The sequence below is a fragment of the Aricia agestis genome, chromosome 7, assembly GCF_905147365.1.
Source record: "Aricia agestis chromosome 7, ilAriAges1.1, whole genome shotgun sequence".
Classification (NCBI taxonomy): Eukaryota; Metazoa; Arthropoda; class Insecta; order Lepidoptera; family Lycaenidae; genus Aricia; species Aricia agestis.
Genome location: NC_056412.1, coordinates 11,328,986 through 11,356,052, shown reverse-complemented (window position 1 = coordinate 11,356,052; position 27,067 = coordinate 11,328,986). Strand labels below are relative to the sequence as shown.

Here is a 27,067-nt window from a genome sequence, read left to right as displayed (position 1 = left end):
AAATGACCTCGCCCAATTTGCTTTTGCCATTACGTGATGTAAATAATATCAGTTGCAAATCTTAGAAAATCGTATACATTATCTGGCTTGATTCATCACTTTTCCGTTTGACAATAAAAAGTCTTTATGTAATAAGTTTGATTCGTAGCAATATTCAGTTCTGGTGTCGTGGTGTTTGTAGTCAAATTCCACCAAAACGGCTGGACTGATTCTGTTGAAATTTTACGTGTTTACTGAAAGTCAGAGAGTCGGCCAACATAATATATTTTTCAAAGCTGAAATTGATGCCGACTAAACAGAACACAATTCTAAATGTACAGTTAATAACAATTAATTAATATCATTATTAAATCTGATCAAAATAAAACTGAAGGATAACTAATTATCTATAATATAGGATTTTTGTTTAAAAAGATAAGAGTTAAGACGTGAATTAATTTATCCATCCCATTTGAGATATGCAACGAATTTATCTTGAGCATTTTCTCAAGTCAAAAAATATTTTTTGCATTACTTTTTGAGATAGGCAATTCAAAGATAGAAGACCCGCAGGGGACAAGCAACAAAGCTTTTCTTATCAAATTTTCAGCAGAAATAGGGATTCCATTTGAAATATAATAGATGAAATAGAATACATGAACGTCTGAAACGATATGAGTTACTGGGAGTAGAAATGAGTCTAGACAAGTGTGGCTAATAATACGAGGGCGCATCAGGCCGATGTCTCCACACATGGTTGGCTTCAGAATAACCCGATCAGTCCCTGGCCACTCGAGCGACTGCACTCAACTCAAACTATCCGCTTTTTATTGAAATACTTCAGGGCAATAGTCAAGATACATTCTAAAATTTCAGGCGGTTTAAGCGTGAAGGGGGAAGGGGACAGACAGACAGACGGAATACACACTTTCGTATATATTTATACATTTCGCATTTATGAAATTCGGATTTTTAAAACACAAGTGTCCAGTGTCCATCGCTCGGGCATAATATCTTTTGTGACATATTATAACTGTGTCAAATCCATGCATTGTTGACCTAATTTCGCTGTTAAAATTATTTATTGAATGCAACTTGACAAAAATCCAGATATTTATAATAGCTGAACCAGTCTCTGCCAAACTGTATTTTTATTATTATCTTGTGCCTGTGTTCTTAAACTTATATAAATTTTTCGAAAACTTGCGTAGTTTTAGTTTGTGATGGACAAGACAGCTGATCAAGTTTCCTGAAGCTCATCTTGTTTCAGACCGTGATTTTCATTTTATAATCAGCTGTTGCTCGTGAGTTTTCCTTCATTTTGAATTTGTCTGCAACTTTGTTGCGTTAAGGTGACGACTGACGCCGCGTTAAAGTAAAAAATCGTTTTTGGTATGTTTTACATAGCTTGTTTTCTATGAGAGGCCGAAATGGAAAGGGCGTAAGCGACAAAATGGTTTTTGTCGCGTTATTTAAAAACCATAAATATATGTCATATAAGCTATGGGCAAATTATAGTGTATGCTTGAACTAATCTATGTACAAAGGGGTACGAAGATTTTGGCCGACCTACTTTCGCTAAATGTGTTTTCTCGCGTTCACGAATATTTTTTTCAAAAATGGATAGCTAACATCAATACAAACAAAAAATAATCTTAGACAAAACCACGTAAAGAGTCACATTTCGAAGATATGACCTGCTAAAGTTTTACCAATTTAAGATATTGCAACTTTGGCAGCTCAAATCTTCGAAATGTGACACCTTACGCGGTTTTTTCCAAGATTATTTTTTTTTGTATTGATGTTAGCTATCCATTTTTGAAAAAAACATTCGTGAACACGAAAAAACACATTTAGCGGACAGTAGGTCGGCCAGGCTCCATACAAAAATCTTCATACCCCTTTTGGAAGCTTAAATCACTCTTCTCTGTTGGCAAAATTAGAATCCCTGTTTTTATAGAGGTCTTTTTGATTAACTATTCTGTGTTATAAAAGTTGACCAATCGTGTTATGCAATGGGTAATTCAAAGATAAAGACATGATGAATACTGACAATGAACTTTAATTTCTTAGCTTTAGTCATTCTTGAGAAAAATCGATATCGCTGCAGCCAAATTATCAAGGCGTCACCTTAACATTCGTTTTCGTGCCGCAACTCGCAAGCGTACATTTTGCCAGAAAAAATATCGTAGGTAATATTATGTCCTTTCCCGAGTCTCAAAGAATCCAAATTTTCGAGGTCGTTTTCCGCGTGGAAACCCAACAGACAGACAAACACACTTTCGCATTTGGAATTATATATCAGACGTAGGTAAGCATATTTTTATATGTAGCGAATTGCGATTTTCACCTTTTGATTATCCTCAAGAAAACCTACAGGAGTTTTTTGTTATCCTGATATTGCCATCTTAGGTTTTGTTTAAATACCTGCAGGAACGCAATAATAGGATTTTCTGACATAGCACGCACAAATATTAAAGCAACAATAATAATTGGCTGTTTTACCATACACTTAAAAATATCAAGTATCTTATTAATCAAATTAAATCAGTTTTTCCGTAAAAAATAGTAGTCCCCAGTACACGGAACTAACTTTTTTCTGATACATACAAATTTACCACTTTGTGAGTGCCTTGTTTACGATGAGTCCGACAAACTTTTCTATGCGAAAAATTTCGGCGCTGCTGCGTTTTCGAATGCTTGACTCCTGGAATTGTCGATATGACGTCACCATGGCTCCTCGTACATACAACTTTCATTTTTTGGAATTTGTTTAATAAAGTTAATTTAAAAATTGTGGTCAACTTGTCCGACAAGAATCACGCTGCGTATGGAGTGTCCGACACTCCAAAGATGTCGCTATGACGTCACTATGACTCTTCGTACATACAACTTTAATTTTTTCAAATTTGTTTAATAAAGTTAATTTAAAAACTGTGGTCAACTTGTCCGACAAGAACCACACTGCGTATGGAGTGTCCGACAGCCCAAAGATGTTGATATTACGTCACTATGGCTCTTCGTACATACAACTTTAATTTTGTTCAAATTTGTTTAATAAAGTTAATGTAAAAACTGTGGTCAACTTGTCCGACAAGAATCACGCTGCATATTGGAGTTTCGACCAGCCCAAAAATGTTGATGTGACGTCATTATGTCTCCCCGTACATGCAACTTTAAATTTAGTAGTTTTCGATTAAATATAAAGTAGGGTAAATGACTAGTGATTGGACAGTACCAGTCATTGGAAAAAGCACAAACACAATATTTATTAAGGTTGCTTTAATTAAAAACTGCCTTTTTTTAAAGTAATAGAACGCCTGATTTTAAAGAAAAACATGCAGTTTTTTAAATATTTAAATAATCGGCCAAGTGCGAGTCGGACTTGCACACGAAGGGTTCCGTTATCCGTACCATTATAGAGCAAAATTTGTGTTTTTTGTATGGGAGCCCCCCTAATTTTTTATTTTGTATAAATTTTATTACTAAATATTAAAGTAAACATATAATTAAGGATTTGGTAAAAAATTCAAGTACCTACCTGTTGTCATTATTAATATAGAGCAAAAAAGGCCAAAAAATCACATTTGTGGTATGGGAAATTAAATATTAATTTTTATTTGTTTTTTTTTTATGAAATAAGGGGGCAAACAAGCAAACGGGTCACCTGATGGAAATCAACTTCTGTCGCCCATGGACACTCGCAGCATCAGAAGAGCTGCAGGGTGCAGGAGGGAAGGGAAGGGAATAGGGGAGAGTAGGGAAGGGAATAGGGTAGAGGATTGGGCCCCCGGTAAACTCACTCACTCGGCCAAAAACAGCGCAAGCACTGTTTCACGCCGGTTTTCTGTGAGAACGTGATATTTCTACGGTCGAGCCGGCCCATTCGTGCTGAAGTATGGCTCTCCCACGTATATATTTTTTTATTTGTTGTTATATGGGCAACAGATGTACATAATCTGTGAAAGTTTCAAATCCTATTACCTTTCTTGAGTTACAGCCTGGGGACACACAGACGGACATACAACGAAGTCTTAGTAATAGGGTCCCGTTTTTACCCTTTGCGTACGGAACCTTAAAAACCGGACAAGTGCGAGTTGGACTCACCTATGAAGGGTTCCGCAGCAGCAATAAGATTTATTTCTATGAAAGTACATCAAAGGTTTTTGATTTATTTTTATATTTCAGGTGATTTAATGAAAGTTAAATGAAGGTTTACAATTTATGAGGTATAAAAAAAACTACTAACTAGATATTATTATCTCGTTCGTGTTTTTTTTCCATTTTCTTGTCGGACTGACTATTTAACTCAATATATTTGTCGGACAAGTTGATATAAGCATTTAGAATAACATTATCTATCATTGCTATTTTTGTCCGACATGTATGTACGAAGAGCCATAGTGACGTAATATCAACATCTTTGGGCTGTCGGACTCTCCATACGCAGTGTGGTTCTTGTCGGACAAGTTGACCATAGTTTTTAAATTAACTTTATTAAACAAATTTGAAAAAATTAAAGTTGTATGTACGAAGAGTCATAGTGACGTCATAGCGACATCTTTGGAGTGTCGGACACTCCAGACGCAGCGTGATTCTTGTCGGACAAGTTGACCACAGTCTTTAAATTAACTTTATTAAACAAATTCCAAAAAATGAAAGTTGTATGTACGAGGAGCCATGGTGACGTCATATCGACAATTCCAGGAGTCAAGCATTCAAAAACGCAGCAGCGTCGTAATTTTTCGCATAGAAAAGTTTGTCGGACTCATCGTAAACAAGGCACCCACAAAGTGGTAAATTTGTATGTATCAGAAAAAAGTTAGTTCCGTGTACTGGGGACTATAGGTTAATGTGAGTGTTGGCGACATGTCATAAATTCGCAAAACCAACCCTGAGGGCGCGGGCCACATAAATTCTCTTCCGCCTCGAAAGTGCCTTCCGTATTCCCATAAATAATTTTAGCAGATTGTATCATATTTAAAACCTTTCCATTTTAACTCATTTGTAGAGTATGATTACTGTGATGAAAATAAATCCGTATCCGAATCCGTAACTATGCTCAAACACGGATAAACTATATATTATTACGGCGATGTATTGGTATCTATCTATTTCTTTCTGTGATTTTTATTTTACCTAGTATTAGGCCCCAATATACTTATAATAGTACTCATTACGAAGCTACCTTAAAACCTACAGCTAATATATTATGAACAGAATTAATATTAATCGCTAGAGGCGACGTATTGGAAACAATAATTAATCTTCAGCGCGGTGGCTTTAGTCTGGGAGAGGGATCTGCAGTGTGCATACATTCTGCGCGATATCTCGTTAGAAATTGTTTCTAAATTAGCGCTAGAAGTTTAGCATATTTATGTTGCGAGATTTTAATAACGTAATTCCAACAAATAAGTAGCAGGATCACCTAATCGTTTAATCATCGCTGCCGCCCTAAGGTAAAAGAGATTTTACACACGGTGCTGCTCGCCAGTTCTGTTGTACTTGAACTTGACTGGATACTCTACCGCGTGTTTAGATAGTATAATCATCGCTGCCGCCCTAAGGTAAAAGAGATAAATCGTAAACAATTTAACATTTAATATACTAGCGTTTCGGTTTTGACAGGGAAGACCGCTTAGCAGGGTCGGAATGCTCATATTCGGGTTTCTAGGACATTGCTGGAATATTATAAGGCCTTGTGATGACTTGGCATCAGCAAATTACAGTATCTTAGATACTCGAATGATTTATGCTAAAATAAGTTGTGTTCATGTAATCGAAATAATTATAATAGTCAAAAGGAAATAATAGCATTTTTAAAAAGATAAAACCGACTTCAAATTGTACGTAATTAAGAATTGAAATTCCCTATCTCAAAAACTACTGAACCGATTTTGATGAAACTTGCAGTATTCCCTAAGTTGAACAATATCTAGTACAACCAAAAAAATAATGACTTAAATCAACTACAAGTGTAGTTCCGGAGATATGCGCGCACAAACATAAAAACATACATACATACACTTTTGAAATTTGGCACATTTGATCAGAAACTACTATAGATTAACAAATACAAAAACTGGACAGTTCTGGAAATATTACATACATACGCGTCGAATTGATAACCTCCTTTTTTTGAAGTCGGTTCAAAATATAATCGGAAAATTGTCGTAGCGTAGGCCGTAGTCATTACTTAAATAACACAATAATAATTTTTTTTAGCTGTACAACTTTTTCAACGCACTTCTCAGCCACATGAAGGACACCAGTGGTCGACCGTCATCTGAAAGAACCTCCAGAACTGCCTCTATCAGTAAGTACTTACTCAAAGACCTTCTTCAAACTTAATACTCACATTATTATTCATTTTTAAATATTCGCTGGCTATGGAGTTTGGACTACCCCAAGAATTAAATTTAATTTGAATAAAATTAAAACACTCAAAAGTTGGCAGCGTTTGAGAATCGAATACTTTCGTTTCCATTTTCCGATTGTAACTTCATTACAATAATTGTACTGCATTTGAAATTTTCATAAATAGTCTTCGTTTAAGGGTAAAGAGAAAATAGTAAATTGAGTAAGAATATTATTCAAAGCGGTTGCTTGATCAAATAGTGAAACAATGCGATTGCGAACATTGTTTGCCTTTGTAATACGAGTGAAAAATTATGTTGTATAAAATAGTGCAGTGTTTTTCAACCTTTTTTATAATGCGACCGGTATGAAAAAATATTTAGCGTGCTCCTCTCCACCCTTTGCTTTATTGTCAAGAATCTATATTTATCAGGGCGAGCGAAGCGAGATATAGTATATCCCACAACATTTACATTTTGTGGCACACTTTACGAAAAAACTATCACGCGGCCTATTGATTTCTGCTTTAACATTTGCATGTAATTTTTGACATATAGATGTGTTATCATCAGTCAGTCAAGGAGTGACGACGCGAGTCCTCACAAAGCTCGGCCTTTAGCTAGTAAATATAAATATTTTTAAATTTAAATACTACTTAATATAATATTCAATAATATTTTAATCTTTGTTGTTATTTTATCAAAATACATAGTTCTCTCTGGCGATCCCCTTTAGAAGATTCACGACCCCAGGGGATCGCGAACCCTCAGGTTGAAAAACACTGAAACAGTGTAGAGTGTTGTGGACCGTTATTTTATATTTGTGGACGATTCGAGTAATAACACGGTTACACGGAGCTTTTTATTTCGCAGCTAGATTGGACGTTCTCCTATTTCACTGAAACTCCAGTGTTTGCGCTATTCACTTTTATATAGCACAATTTTGTTTATTCTTTAGTTAGTGCGCATAAAAGGAAACTTATGTTAAGGACAGCTATGCACATTACATGTTGGGGGTATTATTGCGTAAACGGGGAAGGATTTTACTGTAATAGTACGTAGCTTTGTTTGTGTATAGTCTTATTTATAGAGTCCGGCCCAAGGTTGAGTTTTGACCGAAGACGTAATATTATTATTATACAACTATTATTATCGTAGCCATGAATCATCTTTAAATTTTATTAATTTTAAAACCTTATTACTGAATGTTTTTATACCTGTCGAAAATTGAAAAGTAAAAAATTAAATAAACAAACATTTAGGGGAATAATTGAACTTTTCAGTTTGGCTTGAGACGTGTCGGTACACGGTAGCTTTAGTTTTGTTTTTTTTGTTGTAAAGTTCTCTAAAATTATTTCAAGTTCTATTAATAGACAGGCAGATAGCGGACCTAAGTAACTTCGGTCGGGTTATGTCAAGCCAAGCCGATAGATCACGCCTAACATAACTTGACACAATCCGACTAAATGACGTAGGTCTGCTGGTCTCACAGAGTTCTCCCTGTAACTTGAGGCTTCAATCTGTATAAGCGGCGTAGTAGACGGTTTATCTATATCTATACATTGGAACGCACCTCCAGCCCCGCCCGCTGATTTCAAGACTGAAGCCTGATTGACCTGTGTCATACTTAAAACTGTTAAAATAATATTATACGTAATATTTAGTGGAGCAGGTATTCTCCGAGGAGTCCGACGAAGGGGGAGGCGTGGACGAGACCGCGCCGCCCAAGCACTCGCACGGCCCCGATATCGAGTTCCCTCTGCAGAGGAAAGACGTCGATCTCCTCATAGAAGCCTTTAGGAAAAAGAAGGTAAATTCATTTAAGTCTTATCTAAGGGCTCCTACACAGAATTGCGAATTTGCATCGCATCGCAAAAATCTGCTACAAAACTTATACTAAAAATGACATTGCGATGCGATGCGTTGCGAATTCGCAGTTTTGTGTGGGAGCCCTAAGTGGGTAAGTAACATTCTGTAACATAAGAGCAATTACTCATTTTTTCCCTTATGATTTGAATAACCCTTGTAATTTACCCACTTCATCTGGCAAAATCCACTTTTTTTATTTCAAATCATTTTCCCGGTCTCCATTTATGCCAAAACGAACACTTTCAATGTTTTGCTTGCCCATTAATTCATCCACTCTAGGCTCAAGCCTTCAAAGCATAAAATATTATAAAGCTCAAGAGTTTGTTTGTTTAAAAGGGCTAATCCCATGACTGCTGGTACTGGACCAATTTTTATGTAATTTGGCACAGATAATATATTCCACACAGAAGGGCGAAGGCTATTTGCCGGAAAATGTACGGATTCCGCGGAATTGCTTGTTTACTGTGTTTACGCAACGTGGAACTATCCAAGGTGGAACTATCCAATAAGAATACGTGCAGAGGGATCGCATTTAAATGTTTAACTCCAAGTTAAACAATTTTAATTCAAGCAGCATATGTTTATCATATTATTTTTTACCTTTGTGTAAGTAAATATATACCCGTAGTATTTTCTGGGAACGTGTTTTCCTTAAAGGAAAACACGTTCTAGTATTTTTGTTCACAATATTTACTTTACTGTAAGAACGTTGGCATTCAAAAAAGACGTTTCCTCCCAAATTGTAAATGTGATGCTTTATTTTCTCTCGCCTACCTACGTGGCAGTATAAATATCATGTAGTAGAGTAACTTAGGCATGTCCTTGAGGTCATTCGCTCGACATAGAGACAAGTGGGACGATTGACTTGATGCTCTTCAAGCGATCTGAAATCACGCCAATGTATACGTGTCGTGTAGCCGGTGTATTACAAAGATGGCCTACTGTATATTATTTATAATGTGCCTACGTCGTTGAGCTCACACGTGTTTACATTATGTTTCTCCTTCATTATTTCCCCCATGTGTGAAATATCATAGATACCTCGCTATGAAACAAAATAGTTTAGCCGTAATCTACTTATTAATTCCTAGGTAATATAGTAAGTAATAATTAATATCATGTATATTGTATTCTCTAAATTAATATCATAAGTTTAAACGTTATGAAGGTTTTAATTGGTGTTTATATTATGAAAATAATATTAAGCAAAAACATACACATGGGGCTTGCAGACTTTGTAAGGTGTGCTTGGTAACTTTAACAGTATACTGGCGAGATTTGATTGGCTGCTAAGACTTTATATTACTCTAGCCTGTACACTTATTAGAGTTTAGGAACACACCTCAACCGCGCATTTAAAAACACATTCTCGATACCTTCCAGAACCGTCTACACCCGAAGCACGTCGCTCAGATCCTGAAAGAGGCTTCGCAGGCGCTGAAGAGATTACCCAACATCAATGTGGCAACCACCTCCATCTCCAGCCAGATAACCATCTGCGGGGACATACACGGGAAACTCGATGACTTGCTGGTTATTTTTCATAAGGTACCTGTTCCTTTTAAAAGTTCCGTACCCAAAGGATAAAAACGGGACCCTATTACTAAGACTTCGATGTCTGTCCGTCTATCCGTCTGTCCGTCTATCCGTCTGTCTCCAGGCTGTAATGTAACTCAAGAATGGTAATAGTGAAAGAGTTGAAATTTTTACAGATTATGTATTTTTGTTGCCGCTATAACAACAAATACTAAAAACAAAATTAAATATTTAATGGAGGTTACCGTGCAACAAACGTGATTTTTTTGCTATTTTTTACTCGATATCAATAACGGCAATACACATAATATTTACGATATGCTCAGTTTTATTTATATCGGCCATTCTCAGGTTTGGCATTATTTGCCTCATTACCGTTACCATTTTTTTTCCTTCGCTAATTTGACTTAAGCTCATTAAAATATGAAAGTAATGAAAGATACGAATACAATAATAAATTTGGCGTGGTACAGTTAATTATAGTTTTTTAGATAATAAGCCTTAAAATTTTTAGTGGGTACGGTAATTAGACTAATGGAAATTTTGTGTAACGGTATTTAGAAAGCATTATAATTCTATCTAAAACATCATAGAAAAACACTGATTAATAAGTTGCACATGTATAATTGTCACAAAAGGGGTAGAATTAACAATGTCCTATACAACCATAACCTGCCAATAGTAAGAAATAGACACTTTCAAATAAAATCTGAAAAATGAGAAAATAACAACAAATATTGTTTTAATCGGTAGATGTTTATTAAGATCCAGGTAGGATGAACCTAAAAATAATTATATTCTTAATCTTCATCTCTATTTATAAACACTTATTTCTCGATTTTTTTTCCATTTTTTCTTTTTTTTTTGTCTTTTGTAATAAGTTCTAAAGTTTAACTCATTTCTTTTTTGAGTTTTCTTCCGCCATTTTGTTGGAATTTCGCTGATAAGCAGTATTTTCTTTTATAAAGTATACCTTTCTTTCACTTTTTTTCTTGATCTCTGATATAAGACTGGGTAATTTCAAATTTTTACTCGACGTTTCGAAGGAACAAGCCTTCTTTTCTCCAATTTCTTCTCTGGTCATTCCCATCCAAAAAAAAAATTGTATATAATTTTATGAATACTCAGGATATAGATATCTAAATATTATATATATCACAAAGGGACTAACTGACTGAAGAGAATACTTTCAGAACGTTGATACTACGGTGCCTACCACCGGTTCGGGAACTAACCCGGCGAGAAGAACCGGCGTAAGAAACTCGCAGAGGGCTCACTTTTTTACCAAAAAAAAACGAGATAAAAAATTAATCTTATAAAATTAAATTTTAAATGCTTTGTGAGCGAGTCCGACTCACACTTGTCCATTTTTTATCTTTTATTCAAGGTGATAGTTAAACTCAAAATAGTTATACTTTACGATTACTCTATATCTGGCTAGGTTATTAGGTCAGTCTACACTCGAAAAGACACGACCAAATTACGTTGGTCCTTTTATTTTTTAATTAAATCGAGGCTCGGTATCTAGATTATCTATTTCTCTAATAGTATCTACCTTAGATGAATCATTTATCTAAGAGTATCTACATTGATATTAGAAAACCATTTCAATTTTTCATGCAGTATTCAAAAATGTTCTAGTCACTACGAAACAACATGGGAAAACAAATGCTCCCTGGCACAGGCCCAAACCGCAGTTGACACTGACAGATAGATAGGAAATGGGCGTCACTGCCACAAAAACCGGCCAGATGCGATCTGAAATGGGACACTAACCTTTGTTATTAAGATTGGCCGGAACAACAGCAGCGTGAAAATTTGACTAATTTTGTAAAGAAACTCTCATTGATATCGTTGCAGAAATACTTGTGTGATTATATCAAAGGCATTCAAAGAATCTGTCGTGGTTGGTTACCATTAATCCGGATTGGATTTAAAAATGTATCGTAATGCCTCGACACGTAGCAATGAACTGACCCTTAATTAGTATTAAGCGGCGGTAATCGCTTTATATTAGGCCAACTGTCCGCTCGTTTCAATACTCTTGAATTTTACTAAGTATATTTAAAAATTATGCATGCAAGTGTTCCAATTAGTTTACTAAAACATTAAATCTAAAAGTCAAATGTTGTGCTTAAAATTCCTAAAAGTTATCTGAAATGTCCTTCGAAACATTTCGAACTATACCCTAAAAGTTAGTTGAACTATCAGCAAAATAGTTTTGCTGAATATATTATTTATTTTATAATTATTGCTTAGTTAAAATTCATATTTAGCTTATAACCAGTTAAACAATCGCCTTATAAGTCACGCGACTAGCTTATCTGTAAGTTTTATTTCCGTCGATTAGTATAATAATTAAATTCATACTTAATACCATTTATTTCAGCCTCTTGAGGCCTAATATAATATTATAAGTTATAATGCTCATTAAGCCCTTAATTTTTGTAGTTAACTAAATTAATGTTTGTTTCTCTCAAATGTAAGCCAATTATATCGGAAAAAATTCGCTACCCGTTAATATAATAGAAACTTTAGCGTTATAAGGAAACAGGATTCTTAACTTCTTAACAAAATTAAGTAGTCGAGTGATGAATTCGGGCTGAGGCTTTCGCTTTGTTCGGCTGGGGGACTCATCCCTTAGTTACTATAATATACTGAGCTGAGATAAACATAAGAAATACTTAATAAGTAAGTGTTTTGTTCATATTTTTCAGTGTTAGTAAAGCCTTAACTTTGGAGAAGACAATGTACATTATATTTTTCACATTTTTCGTAATATCAGAAGGCCGGATTATTTGATTATTTCTTTAATAAACGTAGGTATTATTATTCTTATACTGATTATCAAAATAAAATCAAATATTGCCAGAATGTTGTTGATATAAAGGTCTTATTAACTACTTATAGTTGTAACATTCTGCCCATCTGTATTACTTCATCTATAGCTTGTCTTTTTACATGTGTACGATATAATAGGTCGGTTAAAAAAATAATTACTTAAATCTGACTTGTAGTTGCATACATATATACACTTTTGAAAGCACATTTGCTTAAGTAGGTCTGGTTTTCCCGGGCGCGTGATATGAACAGATATCACGCGCCCGGGAAAACCAGATACCTACTTAAGCAAATGTGCTTTCAAAAGTGTATGTGTGTATGCAACTACAAGTCAGATTTAAGTAATTATTTTTTTGATGTACTAGGTATTGTTCAACTTAGGGAATGCTGCAAGTTTCATCAAATTTAGTTGTTTTTGAGCTACGAATAATAAAAACTAAGGAAACGTAACTCCCATACTTCAACCGTTTTAAATTTGGCTCCTTTTCGACCACTAAAATATGACAATTCAGATTATCGCCAAGGTCGTATCCCAGGTAACGTATCATAATATTGCGCGCCGGACGACAGCCTGCATTTTGCGGTTGCGGTTATTGTCATTCTCATAGTTATGAAACAAATAATTGTCAAAAGCGGATAGTATTATGCAGTATACACCAAGCACATCTACTATCATGAAGAAACGAGCATATAATTATTATTTTAAAATCAAACATTTTCCTCTGATACTAAAGACATTGATAATAATTATAATATATATGTAATAATTATGAACAAACCTTGTACGACTCGGGCGAAACTAAAACTGTCCGAGCACCTAGAGAAGACGTTTTCAGATAACAAAAATCTATGTGTTATTACAGAATTGAAATTAAAAACTTACGTAATTTTTTTACTTATAACTCTCAATTAATATAATATTTTAATAACAGTTAGCAGTTTTTTATTTTTGTTCACTTACAATATTATTAAAGGAAATACTTATTTGTTTTTGTCGATTGAACGTAATTTATTACATTATGTTTTTTTTTGTTTCGTTGTAATAAGATCCGTAGCAAGAAATATGAGAATACCCATATCATCTTAAAACGCATTTAGTATAATGTCAGCCAGACCCTAAAGTTTCGTTTATGATTAAATTGTTACATCTTGCAAAACACTGTCCATGGCGACTTTGTAAAAAATTTGTAATTAAATTATTTTTTGATTATTGCACTTTCAGAATAACATGTAAATTTAATAAGACAAACACAAAGACCAGCTTAATTTTATGCAAATACCCTAGCATCCAACTTAAATAAACCATCTTTTTTGGGTCGACAAAAATACTTACAAGAAATTTATTCCTGTATTAAAAGTCGTATCTGTATGACTTCTACGCCATTTCACAGGGCATTTAGGCATTTTAACTACAAAAATATTGTGAAAAGCTACGTAAAAAGTAATTAAACAAACCTATGTTAACAAATTGTAAAATGAGTTTGACAAAATTGTCATGTCAACCTGGTTGAATGTCACTCGAGTATATACTATATATACACGAAAAATGTGTACCGAACACATGCATAAATATGCATGTATTCGGGTCACATTTTGTAGCCTTTTGGTGCACTTTTTTTGACGGAGTTACTCTTCCTTAGTTTTTATTATTCGTAGTTTTTGAGATAGGGAATTTCAATTCTCAACTTCCGTACAATTTTGAAGTCGGTTTTATCTTTTTAAAATACTATTATTTCGGAAGTCGTTTAAAAAATGCCAAGTGTGGGACGACAAACAGACGGTTGTCATCTTTACAACTTGTTATTATTTGTCAACCCCCCTTGGGTTGACGTCAAGGGTTAGACGACAGGGCGCGGCCCTTGGCGTCGTCCAATTTGTGTGTTTGATTGATACACGGTCAGTAATGACGACATCGCTCCCTTATTGTTCCCCACTCAATCAAATTGTGGAAAACTTGCGGAATTCACTTAACTTTTTGGGTTATATTTTTAACATCATGGCTCCAATGTTTTTTTCTATATTATTTTTTGTTATATTATATTTCTATTACTTTTTATATGATTAGCAAATATCCTTAGTAGATACTATACCAGCTTTATAACAGCGCCCATGACCTATGATTTTAAAAAATGCATGCATTTTTAAAGGACTATCCTTTAAAAATGCATGCACATTTTTTTAAATGTATTTTATTATTAGTACTGTACAATCATATAAAGTAAAAACATGAAAAGACAATTATTATGATTTATGGGTATAGTATTCACTATACACAAACGATTGATTTTTTAATAGTATTTTCAAATACTTACATAGATCGAAATTAAGTAATAGTTATTCAAGTCTCTTTCCTAACTAGTTCACATCACATTAAAATAAATGACATGGTCCTTCGTGAGTCGTGCCAAGCCTTAACTTTGTAACAAATGAACTTTTAAGATGTACTAATGGAACATTTGTTCTAGTGTTTTCGATAAAGTTCTGGAATCTAGAAAGACCAGACGACTCTCAGCAAATTTAAATTTATGTTGTTTTCGCGTTGTGTCCAAAGCTATAAATCGTAGGCTATAATATAACTTGTGTTTTAGGATCGTAAACAAAGTCCTTTTTAAAAATATCGGTTGGTACTTAACAGACGAATTACTTAATTCGTGACAGGTACTTGATTTGGTAGAGTTATATCATGGTGACATGTTATATTACTTTAACATAATCTTACAAAATAACATAGGTCCACCTACTGTTAATAAATTAACTTCTCTGATTTTATTACTTGTAACAAAGGATAAAATTTTCCACCATTGTCTTTTACATACAGCTATAAAAGCAATATCATATTATTATAAAGTGTATAATTATATTATTATAAAGTGAACGTTTCGTTGTGAATAAATTGTAACAAGATAAAAATTCACACAAAAACTATAAGTCACCCGGCCGTTTCTAAACCGGGACGAAACCAACAAAAATTCAAAGAAAAATTTTATGACTTGGTACGAAAAGGTTCGACAGGAATGTCGAACCTTTTCGTATCACCGCGCCCCTTTTCTGAAGAAAGATCTGTAATTTAAAATTAAAATTGTTGGTAAAATAATTTCGTTTAGGTTTTATTTTGTCGTGCACATTTTGCAGACCCGTCACCACACGGTGACGGGTCTGCAAAATGTGCACGATCGCTGGTAGAGTAAGGGTCAATTCAGACCGCAACGCGACGCGTAGATGCATTTCTAAATTTGTATGGATTTGACAGATTCGCAAGACATCTGACGCAATTGAAATCTGTCAAATCCATACAAATTTAGAAATGCATCTACGCGTCGCATTGCGGTCTGAATCAACCCTAATTGTGGTAGGTAACATCGTACCCTACAATATGATTTTTGAAGACCTATCCATAGATACCCCACACGCCTAGGTTAGATGAAATTTTTTTTTGTTTCAGTTGTGTCTATGGGGACCCCTATATTTTTTAATATTTTTTCCATTTTTGTATCAAAATGTTAATGCGGTTCACAGACTACATCTACTTACCAAGTTTCAATAGTATAGCTCTTATAGTTTCGGAGAAAAGTGGCTGTGACATACGGACGGACGGACAGACAGACAGACAGACAGAAATGATGAATCTATAAGGGTTCCGTTTTTGCCGTTTGGCGTTTATAAAATTGTCTTTGACGGCGGCGATGGACAAACGGCCTAAAGCCAGTTGTCCGATATCTCAATGAATACGGGATCATAATATTTTCTACACACATTTTTCCAGTAAAAGGGATAATGCGACTTTAAGCCGAGGGATAAAAATGTTGAGGCGTGGGTGACTATTATGTCACCGTTAAATCGCATATGATGTCGTTACATTATGATGTAATTAGTCATTATTATTTATCGATTGATTGTAATTTGTAACACTGCGCAAGTTGCGCGCTGATTTGTTAACAGGAATATGTCCATTTTTGGAGGTTTATTTATTCGCTTGTCTATGAATTTTCAACCGTTCTATGTATTTAGAGCTAGATGTATAAAATTGACATGGGAAAGATAAATAAGAATAATCTCTGATCATCGAATGTAAATGACAAATGAGTTACACATTTATAAATGTCAATTAGCGTACGAGTTGCTTTGCGTGTTACATGTTATATTATGTTTTATAGTCTTACTAGTTAAATAACAATCTAACCATGTTTACGGTTTAACGGTGACATATTATCGATTGTCGGACATTGGACGTGAGTAGTGACCTACAAGTCGCTGCTGCAATTTTGTAAGGATTCCTGTTATAGCTGACGTGATGTCACGAAATTAGAGTTTACGAGTAGAATGTGCTAGATATGCCACTCTTTTATTTTTTCTTCAAAAATATAGTCAAATTATTCGTAAGTAAATAGAGGATACTTAAAATTCAAGACTCTAGGCCTCAGCGCTTGACTCTAGATTCGGAGATGTGGGTTCGATTCCCGCGTTGGAACAACAAAAATGTGGTTTGAAACGAATGACTAATAAGTAAGTGTAATTTCCAAAGTGTTAACATACCCCGCAACTCTGGTGCGCCAAAATTCGTTTGTCGCGTGGGAACCGTTCATTTCCGGGATGAAAAGTATCCTATGTCCTTTCCCGGGAGTTAAAGTATCTCCATGGCGTGAAGAGGTAACAGACAGGCAGACACATTTTCGCATTTATAATATAAAGGGCCCCACACATCAACAGTTCGCCGGCAGGCCGTCGTCTGGCAGTTAATCGGAAAATACTACAGAATTTCCCTGACGATTTTGTAGATTTTGTATCGACGGTCAATGACTGTCAGGCAGCCTGCCGACCAGAGCTTGCAGGCGGACTGGTAGAAAATGCCCTATGGCATTAAGTCCGCCAATGTACTAACTAACTAACTCCGCTGGCTCAGCGACCCAAAGTGGATCTTGGCCTCCGAAATGAGCTTCCGCCATTGAGCCCTGTCCTGCGCTACCTCCTGCCAGTTACTGACTTGAAGGTCACGCAGGTCAGCCTCGACAGCATCTGTCCAGCGATACCTGGGGCGTCCAACAGGACGACGGCCTGTTGGACGGCCCTTATACGCTCTTTTTACCCCGCGATCCTCCCCATTCTTTCCACGTGGCCCAGCTTACGGAGTCGTAAGTTCATTCCTGTCCTCCTCCCCCCGCGGACACCGAACGGTTAACATCGTCTGACGTGCGCTCCGGGATTAAAAATTATTTTCGGTGTTTTTAAATCGTTGAATTCGTGCTGAGTGTGTATAAATAGCTAGGTAACGGTGTAATCTACGTGTACTGTAAGTTTTTTAACACATTTGCTCGTTTTTTTCTTGGATTTAACTCGGTAAGTAAATTATTTGTTCACTTTTTATTTAGGGAATTGTAGGTAGGTAAAATATTGTGTGTGTCGGTACCGCTCGCGCGGCGCCGGCCGGTCTTGCGATCAGCTGACTGTGATTATTAAGCTAAACTTTTGTTACGTCTAAAGTAAATTAATAAGTGTAATTGGTACATTTAAATTTTACATTAACACACAATGTCGAGCCAAAATAATATGCCGCCTGATAAAGATACAAACCCGTTTAGTAGAAGTGACAAAACTCCTCGTTCTCCGACATACTCGTCCGGTAAACGTTTGTTGTCGGAATTATCCCCTTCCTCCTTGTCACCCGTGGAGAAGCGTCACCAACCCACTAGGGACGAGCCGCAGCTATCCCCCGTTACGTCATTGTTAGATACAAGCCGCGCATCCGACGATGCTTGCAATTATTACGAGCTTGTCCGCGAAGCCAGCTCATACTTAGCAAAGATTAATGAGTTCGCAAACGATACCGTATCTCGTCGCAATAATTTTGCCAATAAGTCAGAAATTATGAGTATGACACAAAAAATAACTACAATCGTTTCACTCCTCGCTATTAAGAACTCGTCCTTGGAAACCAAGGTAGCCAATATGGAACGCGAATTACTGGCCGCTAAAACTAATCCCGTAATACAACCAGTCTCCGCCGCGCCTTCTGCCTCCTACTCGGACGCGCTTAAATTAAGACTTGCTAAGTCAGTGCCGCCAGTCGAGACGCGAAAACCACTTCCTTGCGTTATTGCCTATCCGACACAAGAAAAATCGGCGGAATTAAAATCGTCATCGGAGACTAAACAAGCTCTGATGAAAGTCATCAACCCGGCCGACGGCTTCCAATTTCACGGCGTCAAAAAAACCGCCAATTCGGGTGTGATCTTGCGACTAACTAGCGAGTCGCAAGTCAATAAATTAAAATCGGTGGAAGCACTCAAATCGGCCGGTCTGCGACTTGAGTCGCCGAAAGGACGTAACCCGCGTATTCTAGTAAAAGATGTACCGCAACATATGACGGACGATAATTTCTTACTCGCACTTTACAACCAAAATATAAACGGCGAAATTAATATGTCACAAGAACAATTTTTGCGCACAACAAAAATAGTAAGGCGTCGTATTTTAAATAAAGATTATAACAACAGGAAATGGATAGGCATTGAACTAGACCCTGTAGTGCGTAAACACCTGATCGATTCAAAAGAAAAACTTTTCATCGATTGGGCGATGTGTCGCTTCGTAGACGACGTCGAGCTCGTCCGCTGCGGCAACTGCCAACAGTATGGACACGTCGCTAAATTCTGTCGCGATCCTAATCCGTGCTGCTATCACTGCGCAGGAAAACATAGTTCGCTATCGTGCCCCAACAAAGATAAAGACAATTTTAAAACGGTGTGTGGTAGCTGCCTTCGTTATAAAAAACCCTCCGACCACTCCACGGGCTCCCCTGACTGTCCAACGTATAAGACTAAAATGGAGCAACTCATTTTAACAACTAGGTATGGATAGTTTAAATATAGGACAGTTAAACCTCCATAATAACAAGCACGCGACTTTAGAGCTAGAAAAGTTAGTTTCTGATTACAATTTGGACTTAGTACTTGTTCAAGAACAATATCAACTCGCGTCGTCTCGGTCGAAAATGATACAAATGAATAACCTAGCTCGCGCGGGTATATACACACCTCAGTCCAGATTTTCAATCACGGCCTTAACTAACCTTTCGACGTCGCACTGTGCGGTAGCCGAGGTATCGGGTCCTCAGTTTAGAGTTTACATTGTAAGCTGCTACTTTCAATACTCGGATTCCGTAAGCCATTTACATCAACTTCGACGCGTATTACAATCTCTTGCGGGTAATAAAATCATTATAGGCGCCGACGTTAATGCATCCTCACCCTTATGGCACGGCCAGCTTAGGTACACTGACCGCGACCGACGTACCGCTGTAGAAGACTTTATTGCGGAGTTTAACCTCCATATTCATAACACCCCCGATGCACCACCTACCTTTAGTAGCCCTACGGGCGAATCGTCGATTGACGTCACGCTATCTAGCGCGTACGTCCAGATTAGGAATTGGCGTGTCCTTCCCGATGCGTCATGTAGTGATCACCGCTTACTGGTGTACGAGTTTTCTCGTGCGGTCCCGAGTGATACCGTAGTCAATTCTAATGACTATAAATACAATGTTAAGAACGGCGATTGGAAATTATTCCGCTCCCTCATTACCGCTCATGCCGGAGACTTCACTCGGCCGGATTTAAACGTCAATGAGTGCGCGGAAATTATGACAAACACATTTGTTTACTGTGCCGATGTAGCCTTGGGTCGTAGACCTCTTAAAAAAGATCACAACTGTAAATGGTGGAACAGTAAACTTCTTAATCTTCGTCGAGAATTTAGAAGGGCCAGGCGCAAAATTAATAATCTTCGTAAATCTGGCCTCGACCGTTCGGATGATAATTATATAATTAGTTTAAATAACCTACGCATTTCAAGGTCACGCTATCGTGCCGCCGTTACGTTAGCGAAAAATAATGTGCTGAAGAATGCCGCGAATAGACTGGATAAAGAGGGTCCCTGGTCCTCTTTATACCACGAGCTTAAACCCAGTAGCAGTAATGAGCCAAGCTTTTTCTCAAATATTAAAATTAACAACTCTTACACTTGTAGTTTAGAGGAAACGGCGAAGGCATATCTAAACGTTCTCATCCCAGACGACGAGCCCTCCTTGGATGATGAACACCAACGCGACATTAGGAGTAGAATGTTAGACCCCATTCATACACCGGTCTCAGATTTACCAACTTCGGAGGAGTTTATTAAAATAGTAAACCTTTTACCTATAAAAAAATCTGCGGGTGAGGATAAAATATCGAATATTATGATAAAGCAAGCATGTTTAGCGGCCAATTCATCGATTCAATATGTTTACAACAGATGTATCGCAGAAGGTATATTTCCAAAAATTTGGCGTTCCGGTTGCATAAAATTAATACCTAAAGCGGGAAACAAACCTCCTGACGACCCAAAATCTTACCGTCCGATAACGTTACTGCCTTGCTTAGGTAAATTACTAGAACGTCTCATCGTACCTCGCCTGCTTCCTGGTGGCCCTAAATTTCATAGCCATCAGTTCGGTTTCACCGCCGGGAAATCGACTGTTGACGCGGCGTTAGAAGTAAGAAAAATAGTTAACTTGTCGGAAACTAAATATGTGGTCGCCATTTCATTAGATATTTCCGGGGCCTTCGACCATGCTTGGTGGCCGATGGTGCTATTAAAACTAAAAAATCGAGGGTGTTACTGTAATATTTATTCCATAATACATTCTTACTTTTCTAACGGTCAAACTAAGCTTCGTCTAGGACATTGTACACACGCCAAAGATTTAACTTGCGGCTGCCCTCAAGGATCGGTAATTTCGCCTAAATTATGGAACATCGGATTCGACGATTTGTTAAGTCTTCCACTTCCACCGCTTTGTATACTAGTTGGTTACGCCGATGACGGGTTTCTTATCGTTCAAGCAAACTCGCGTTCCGAAATTGAGTCTAAAGCCAACAGTAGTCTTAATTTAATATCTGACTGGGGTAAGCGTAATCGTCTGAAATTCGCCGCGCAAAAAACTTACCAAATTCTTTTAAAAGGATCCCTTATATCTTCCCCTAGCATCAAACTTGACAATATTAACGTTAAACGCAAACAGTCACTCTGTTATCTTGGTTTTTACTTAGAAAATAAATTTACATTTTTAGAACATATAATTCAAACCGGTGAGAAAGTGAAACGCAACTTTTACTCCTTTACCAAAATATCTACGTCGACATGGGGCCTCTCATTCAAAACCTTAAAATTAATTTACACTGCTACTTACCTTGGCAGCATTTGCTACGGGGCCCCCGTGTGGGCCGACAGAGCAACTATCGGCGCGGCTCGTCGCAAGTTGCTACAAAGCCAACGTCTTGCTCTTATATTCTTGTGCAAAGCTTACAGAACCACAAGCACCGAAGCCTTGCCCGTGCTAGCCGGAGTTTTACCCGTTGACCTTGAGATTCAGCGTCGTGCGACAATGTACTATCATAATAAAAACATTGACAACCCGTTTTTTTTAAGCGCTCGGGATAAAATTAAAATAGCAAGATTGTTTGAACCTTTAGAAAACTCTTTGCAAAGCCTAATCTCCGAATGGCAGACGCGATGGGACTGTTCCACCAAAGGGCGACATCTTTATAATTTTTTCCCTAATATTCGTGAACGGCTATCCAAACATTGGATGGATATTGATCACTGCGTTTCTCAATTCCTGACCGGTCATGGAAATTTTAAGGCCAAACTCTACGGATTTAATCTAGTAGCATCACCCATGTGCGAGTGCTCGACCGAAGGCAACATGTTTGAACAAATAGCTCATCATGTTCTCTGGGAGTGCAGTCTCTGGCAGGACGAAAGAACTACAATGCTAAACAACCTACTCTGTACATCTGGTGTCGCATACTACGGTGATCTCGTGGACAGCGCTAGGAACTTCCGTGCCTTCAAGCGTTTTTGTCACAATTACTACTGGCAACAGTCTAACACAATAAATTAATTTAGCTCTAGCGTAGTAGTCACTATTATTATTAACGTTTATTCCCGTGGTGCTTCCCCCTTCCAGTTCTTTGACTTTCGGTCACTGCAACCTTGTGCTGTCTCCCGCTTTATATGGGGAGGGAATCTGGAATTCTTCCTACTCCTCCTATTTTCTTCTGATTAATTTCGTTGCGGGTCCCAAGACAGCTTTAGCATGTCCCTCGGGCTCCCTGAGATCATATCAAAGGGTTTTCGTGGTTGGATACCGCTGTCAATCCTGGCGACACAGGAGATACAGTGGTGGGAATGTGTGGTGGGCCAAAGCCCGTTTAAAAAAAAAAAAAGCTTACGGAGTCGGTGAGCCTTTGTTTCTCCGATTATATTGGGTTGGGCCACCGGTTCTTCAATTTCGGCATTCTTCCAGATTCGCCAACAGCCGTCATTTGTTTTGGCTGGGCCCAGGATTTTTCAGGACTTTCCTTTCAGCGACTAGAAGTTTGCTCTCTTCCTTTTGTGTCAGCGTCCAAGCCTCACAGCCATACATTAGTATAGGCCGAATAATCGTATTATAGATTCGGATTTTTGTACTTTTGCTCAGAAGCTTGGACACGAGCACCTTGTGAAGAGCTGCGCTGCAATGTACACTGTGCAAAAAGTATGAAATAAATCTCTTTTCACAGAACGGGTTGCCGTCAACGGAGAACCCCTACATATTCAACGGCGACTTCGTGGACCGAGGCAAAAAGGGCTTAGAGGTGTTCCTCCTTCTGTTGGCCTGCATGCTGGCCTTCCCCGGAGGAGTGTTTCTCAATAGGGGCAATCACGAGGATCTCATTATGAACGCCAGGTGAGGCGAATACTACATTTAGGAACCATGCATAAAGTACGTCCTAATTTCCTGAATTTTAGACCCTTGTAAACCAGGTCACCAGGACCCCCTCCCCTTCCTTGTCACACTTCATCGACCTCCTCCCTTTATTAATTTGAATGAAATACTTATATCCGTTATTTTATTCAGATTAATAAACAAACTGAAAAGCGAAACATGAAAATTTGTGGGAAATGGTTGTTATTTTGCGTTATTTTGCTAGTGTAGTTAAATCTACTGCTTTAATAGAGACGTTATAGAGAAGTAAACAAAAAAAATCTCATACATGGGTGCCTGTACCATGGTATATGAATTAATGAATTGAAATCGTTATATACCTGCTTGATTAATAAGTAATTAAGTTATCAAGGAATAAGGAATATTCTAATCAATGAATAGTATTAAAATATCATTACTTGCAAATATCAAAACTGTAAAACTATTTAAAGCCTCTAAGGAGAATTAATTGACCCGAAACTAATAATGGACGTACTGTAATAAGGCAGGGGCCAGGGTCAAGCGGTGTGTAATGCTGATATGTACAAATCCCGTAAGCCTCACAGCTTAGGATTATGATGTGTTTCTGTTACATAAAGGTCAACTGTGCCCTAATTGTGTTTGCTTAATCTTGTGTAATTTATATTCAGCGTCGATATTATTTATAACACTATAAATAGTATACTGATAGTGATGCGTAGTATTATAAATAATAGCGATGAGAGATTCTGCTATTTTAATCCAGCATTTATACAGCTTCGATGAGGTTATTATTTTCACTTGTTATAACAGCCTTCGTAAGTATTATAGGACCAATCCTATAATACTTACGAAGGCTGTTGCGGTTGGCAAGACTTTTCAACTAAAGTTTTGGTAAAGTAAGGCTAAGAACTCACGGAGCGATGTTCACCCGCGCCCGCCGCGCTAGCGGAGCAGTTAACGATATTGTTTTTTATTTATCAGATCCAAATTTTCAAAAAAATTTAATTTTAAATACCACATGTTTCTTCCTATGCTTTGAGCATTACATTTTGGTGCTTATATTCTTCTAAACTCTTATCTAATAGAACGGGACTTTCATGCACCAAAGTCATTAGTAGATCGATTTCAATATTCTTTTCTTTTTTTTTTTATGAAATAGGGGGCAAACGAGTCACCTGATGGAAAGCAACTTCCGTCGCCCATGGACACTCGAAACATCAGAAGAGCTGCAGGTGCGTTGCCGGCCTTTTAAGAGGGAATAGGGTAATAGGGGAGGGTAGGGATGGGAAGGGAAGGGAATAGGGGTGGGTAGGGTTTTCTGTGAGAACGTGGTATTTCTCCGGTCGAGCCGGCCCATTCGTGCCGAACCATGGCTCTCCCACGACATTTTATAATGTTTTTTCAATATTTTATAATGTTTGCACACACACATCCGGTGCTGCTAGTCACTTTCGTCTCGTTGCCCGCCGGTGCAGCGGGAGCCGCAAAACAACCGTGCGCACCGCCGGCGAAAAATGCGTCTTGGGATTTGCTTTACTTTACTTTTTACATACATACCTGTATTCTACAAAGGCTGCGGGCCCGCAACCGCGGCAGGCGCGGGTGAAAACTGCTCCGTGAGTTCTTAGCCTAAATATCAAACAAACACTTCACATTCTGACTCAAACTGTACTCGTCTGACGTTTGTTCGACGACTCGACCAGACAGATATTTAATGCTGCAGACGTAATTAAAATAAGTCTTTTAATTACGTCTGCAGTCGAGGCGGTCATTTGCTCATATTTTAAGGCCCAGAGCAAAGACAAAATTTTAATGTCACAGCTCTTATTTGATGAAAGTGTAAGAATTAAGTATTTCATGCTTAATTCTTACATTTTTAGGGTAAAAATTGTACATGCCTTACCTACACAAGTTATGTAAAGAAAATATGAATTTATAAGCGATTAAAACTTCACAGCGCGAAACTTTAACCCTAAATATTTATATTTCATATTTAAGGAAAGTTCGAAAGCCTATTTTCAAACGAGTTTTCGTTTCAGGTACGGCTTTATACGGGAAGTTCAGCTGAAATATCGAGTAAGTATCGCACGCGGTGAATAACAAAGAAAGAAAGAAAAATTTATACAAACCCATAAAGCTTCGCGCACGTTGTGACGGACCGCAGCGGGACGGGCCGCATTCTCAATTAATATTACTAGATGACGCCCGCAACTCTGTGGCTCAGTGGTGAGCGCGTCGGTAGCTCAAGCCGGGGGTCGCGAGTTCGAATCCCGCCGACGGAACAAAAAGTTTTCAATGTTCCCGCGTCTGGATGTGTATTAAATATTATGTGTATGATATAATAAAAATCTTAAATATATGTATAGTATAAAAGTATTAAATATATTTCCGTTGTCTGGTACCTGTAACACGAGTCCTTTAGGTACTTAGCACGGGGCCAGACTGACGTGGTGTGAAGCGTCCATAGATATTATATAATAATAATAATACTCCCCACACCACCGGTTTCGGCAGAGTAGACAGAACGATAGAGTATGCCGACTTAGAACTGATGTTAAAATTTTTAAATTTGACGTATCATGACGAAAATCGTCGCTAGGGTTGTTAACTTGTTACCTACGAATTTAAAAATATGATATATTCGATGGACGTGTTCCTCTTTGGTCGTATTGTTTTTGTGTTTTGGCACATGCGATTAAAATTGTCAGAATCCAATTTTGAAATATTTATTTTAAATATATAAAAATAAATTATATCAGCCAGCGCGAGGCACAATCCGTTCATAATCCTAGTGAAACCCGACGAATTTGACAGATATTGAAACCTGTCCGGTTCTTTGCAGTCGAACTACTGTTAGTTATATCTATTGTGGTTTCGGTGACGGTGGCCAGTTTATTTGAAACCAGGCCTGATACGCAGGAGTAGTTTTATAGTGTCCAAGTGTGTGTGTCTCGGTCAAACAGCTAGTTATTATTATTATATTAACTCCGTTGTGCCAAAATTAGTTTATCGCACAGGGACCGTACATTTTTCTGAGATAAAAAGTATCCTAATATGACGTCCTTTCCTGAGTCTCAAACATCTCCATACCGAATTTAAGCAAAATCGATTCAGCGGTTTGGGCGTGTAGAGGTAACAGACAAACAGATACACACACTTTCGCATTTATAATATTAGTATGGATGGCGGCCGGTCGCATCATCATAACATAATGTTATCATGTGATGGATCATAAAACCTAAAACAAAAGAATTAATGTGACAAATTCCACTGCGTCGTCGCAATTTGCGCGACGTAAAAAGGCTTTTCGGCCGTAATATATTTTTTTCTATTTTTTTCTCATTTGTTATCTTTCTCTCTTAAGATGCATTTTTGGCCAAAACTACAAAGTTAGGAGTTGTCACAAAATTTAATTTTAACTATAACTCGCCTCGTGGTTTCGACCGAAAAACTGACAAGTTCAAACTCTATTCCCAACTTTGATTTGATCATGATTTATGATAAAATTTAAATTATTATAAGAAAGTTTCACATTTAATTAAGCTTCATCATCCCACGCTTATTAAGTCAAGAAATATCATTATCGAACCGGAGATTTTTATCAACTCACCGCTTATTATTTTATCATTTAAATTTTAAAGCATATATTTCTAGATTTAAAAATAAAAAATTAAATTTCTTAATTAAATTATCATTAACACTAAGCAAAAAATAGAGA

At 37.2% G+C, this 27,067-nt stretch overlaps 1 protein-coding gene across 1 annotated transcript in view; it reads left to right on the top strand.

The window, feature by feature from the left end:
• LOC121728598 (serine/threonine-protein phosphatase rdgC) overlaps positions 1–27,067 on the top strand; it is a 129,433-nt gene that overhangs the window by 49,514 nt on the left and 52,852 nt on the right. Inside the window, exons 4-8 of the mRNA XM_042116772.1 lie at positions 6,205–6,295; positions 8,000–8,145; positions 9,588–9,752; positions 23,183–23,349; positions 25,389–25,425. Of these exons, the coding sequence (XP_041972706.1) occupies positions 6,205–6,295; positions 8,000–8,145; positions 9,588–9,752; positions 23,183–23,349; positions 25,389–25,425 (606 nt within the window). The remainder of the gene's footprint in view (positions 1–6,204; positions 6,296–7,999; positions 8,146–9,587; positions 9,753–23,182; positions 23,350–25,388; positions 25,426–27,067) is intronic.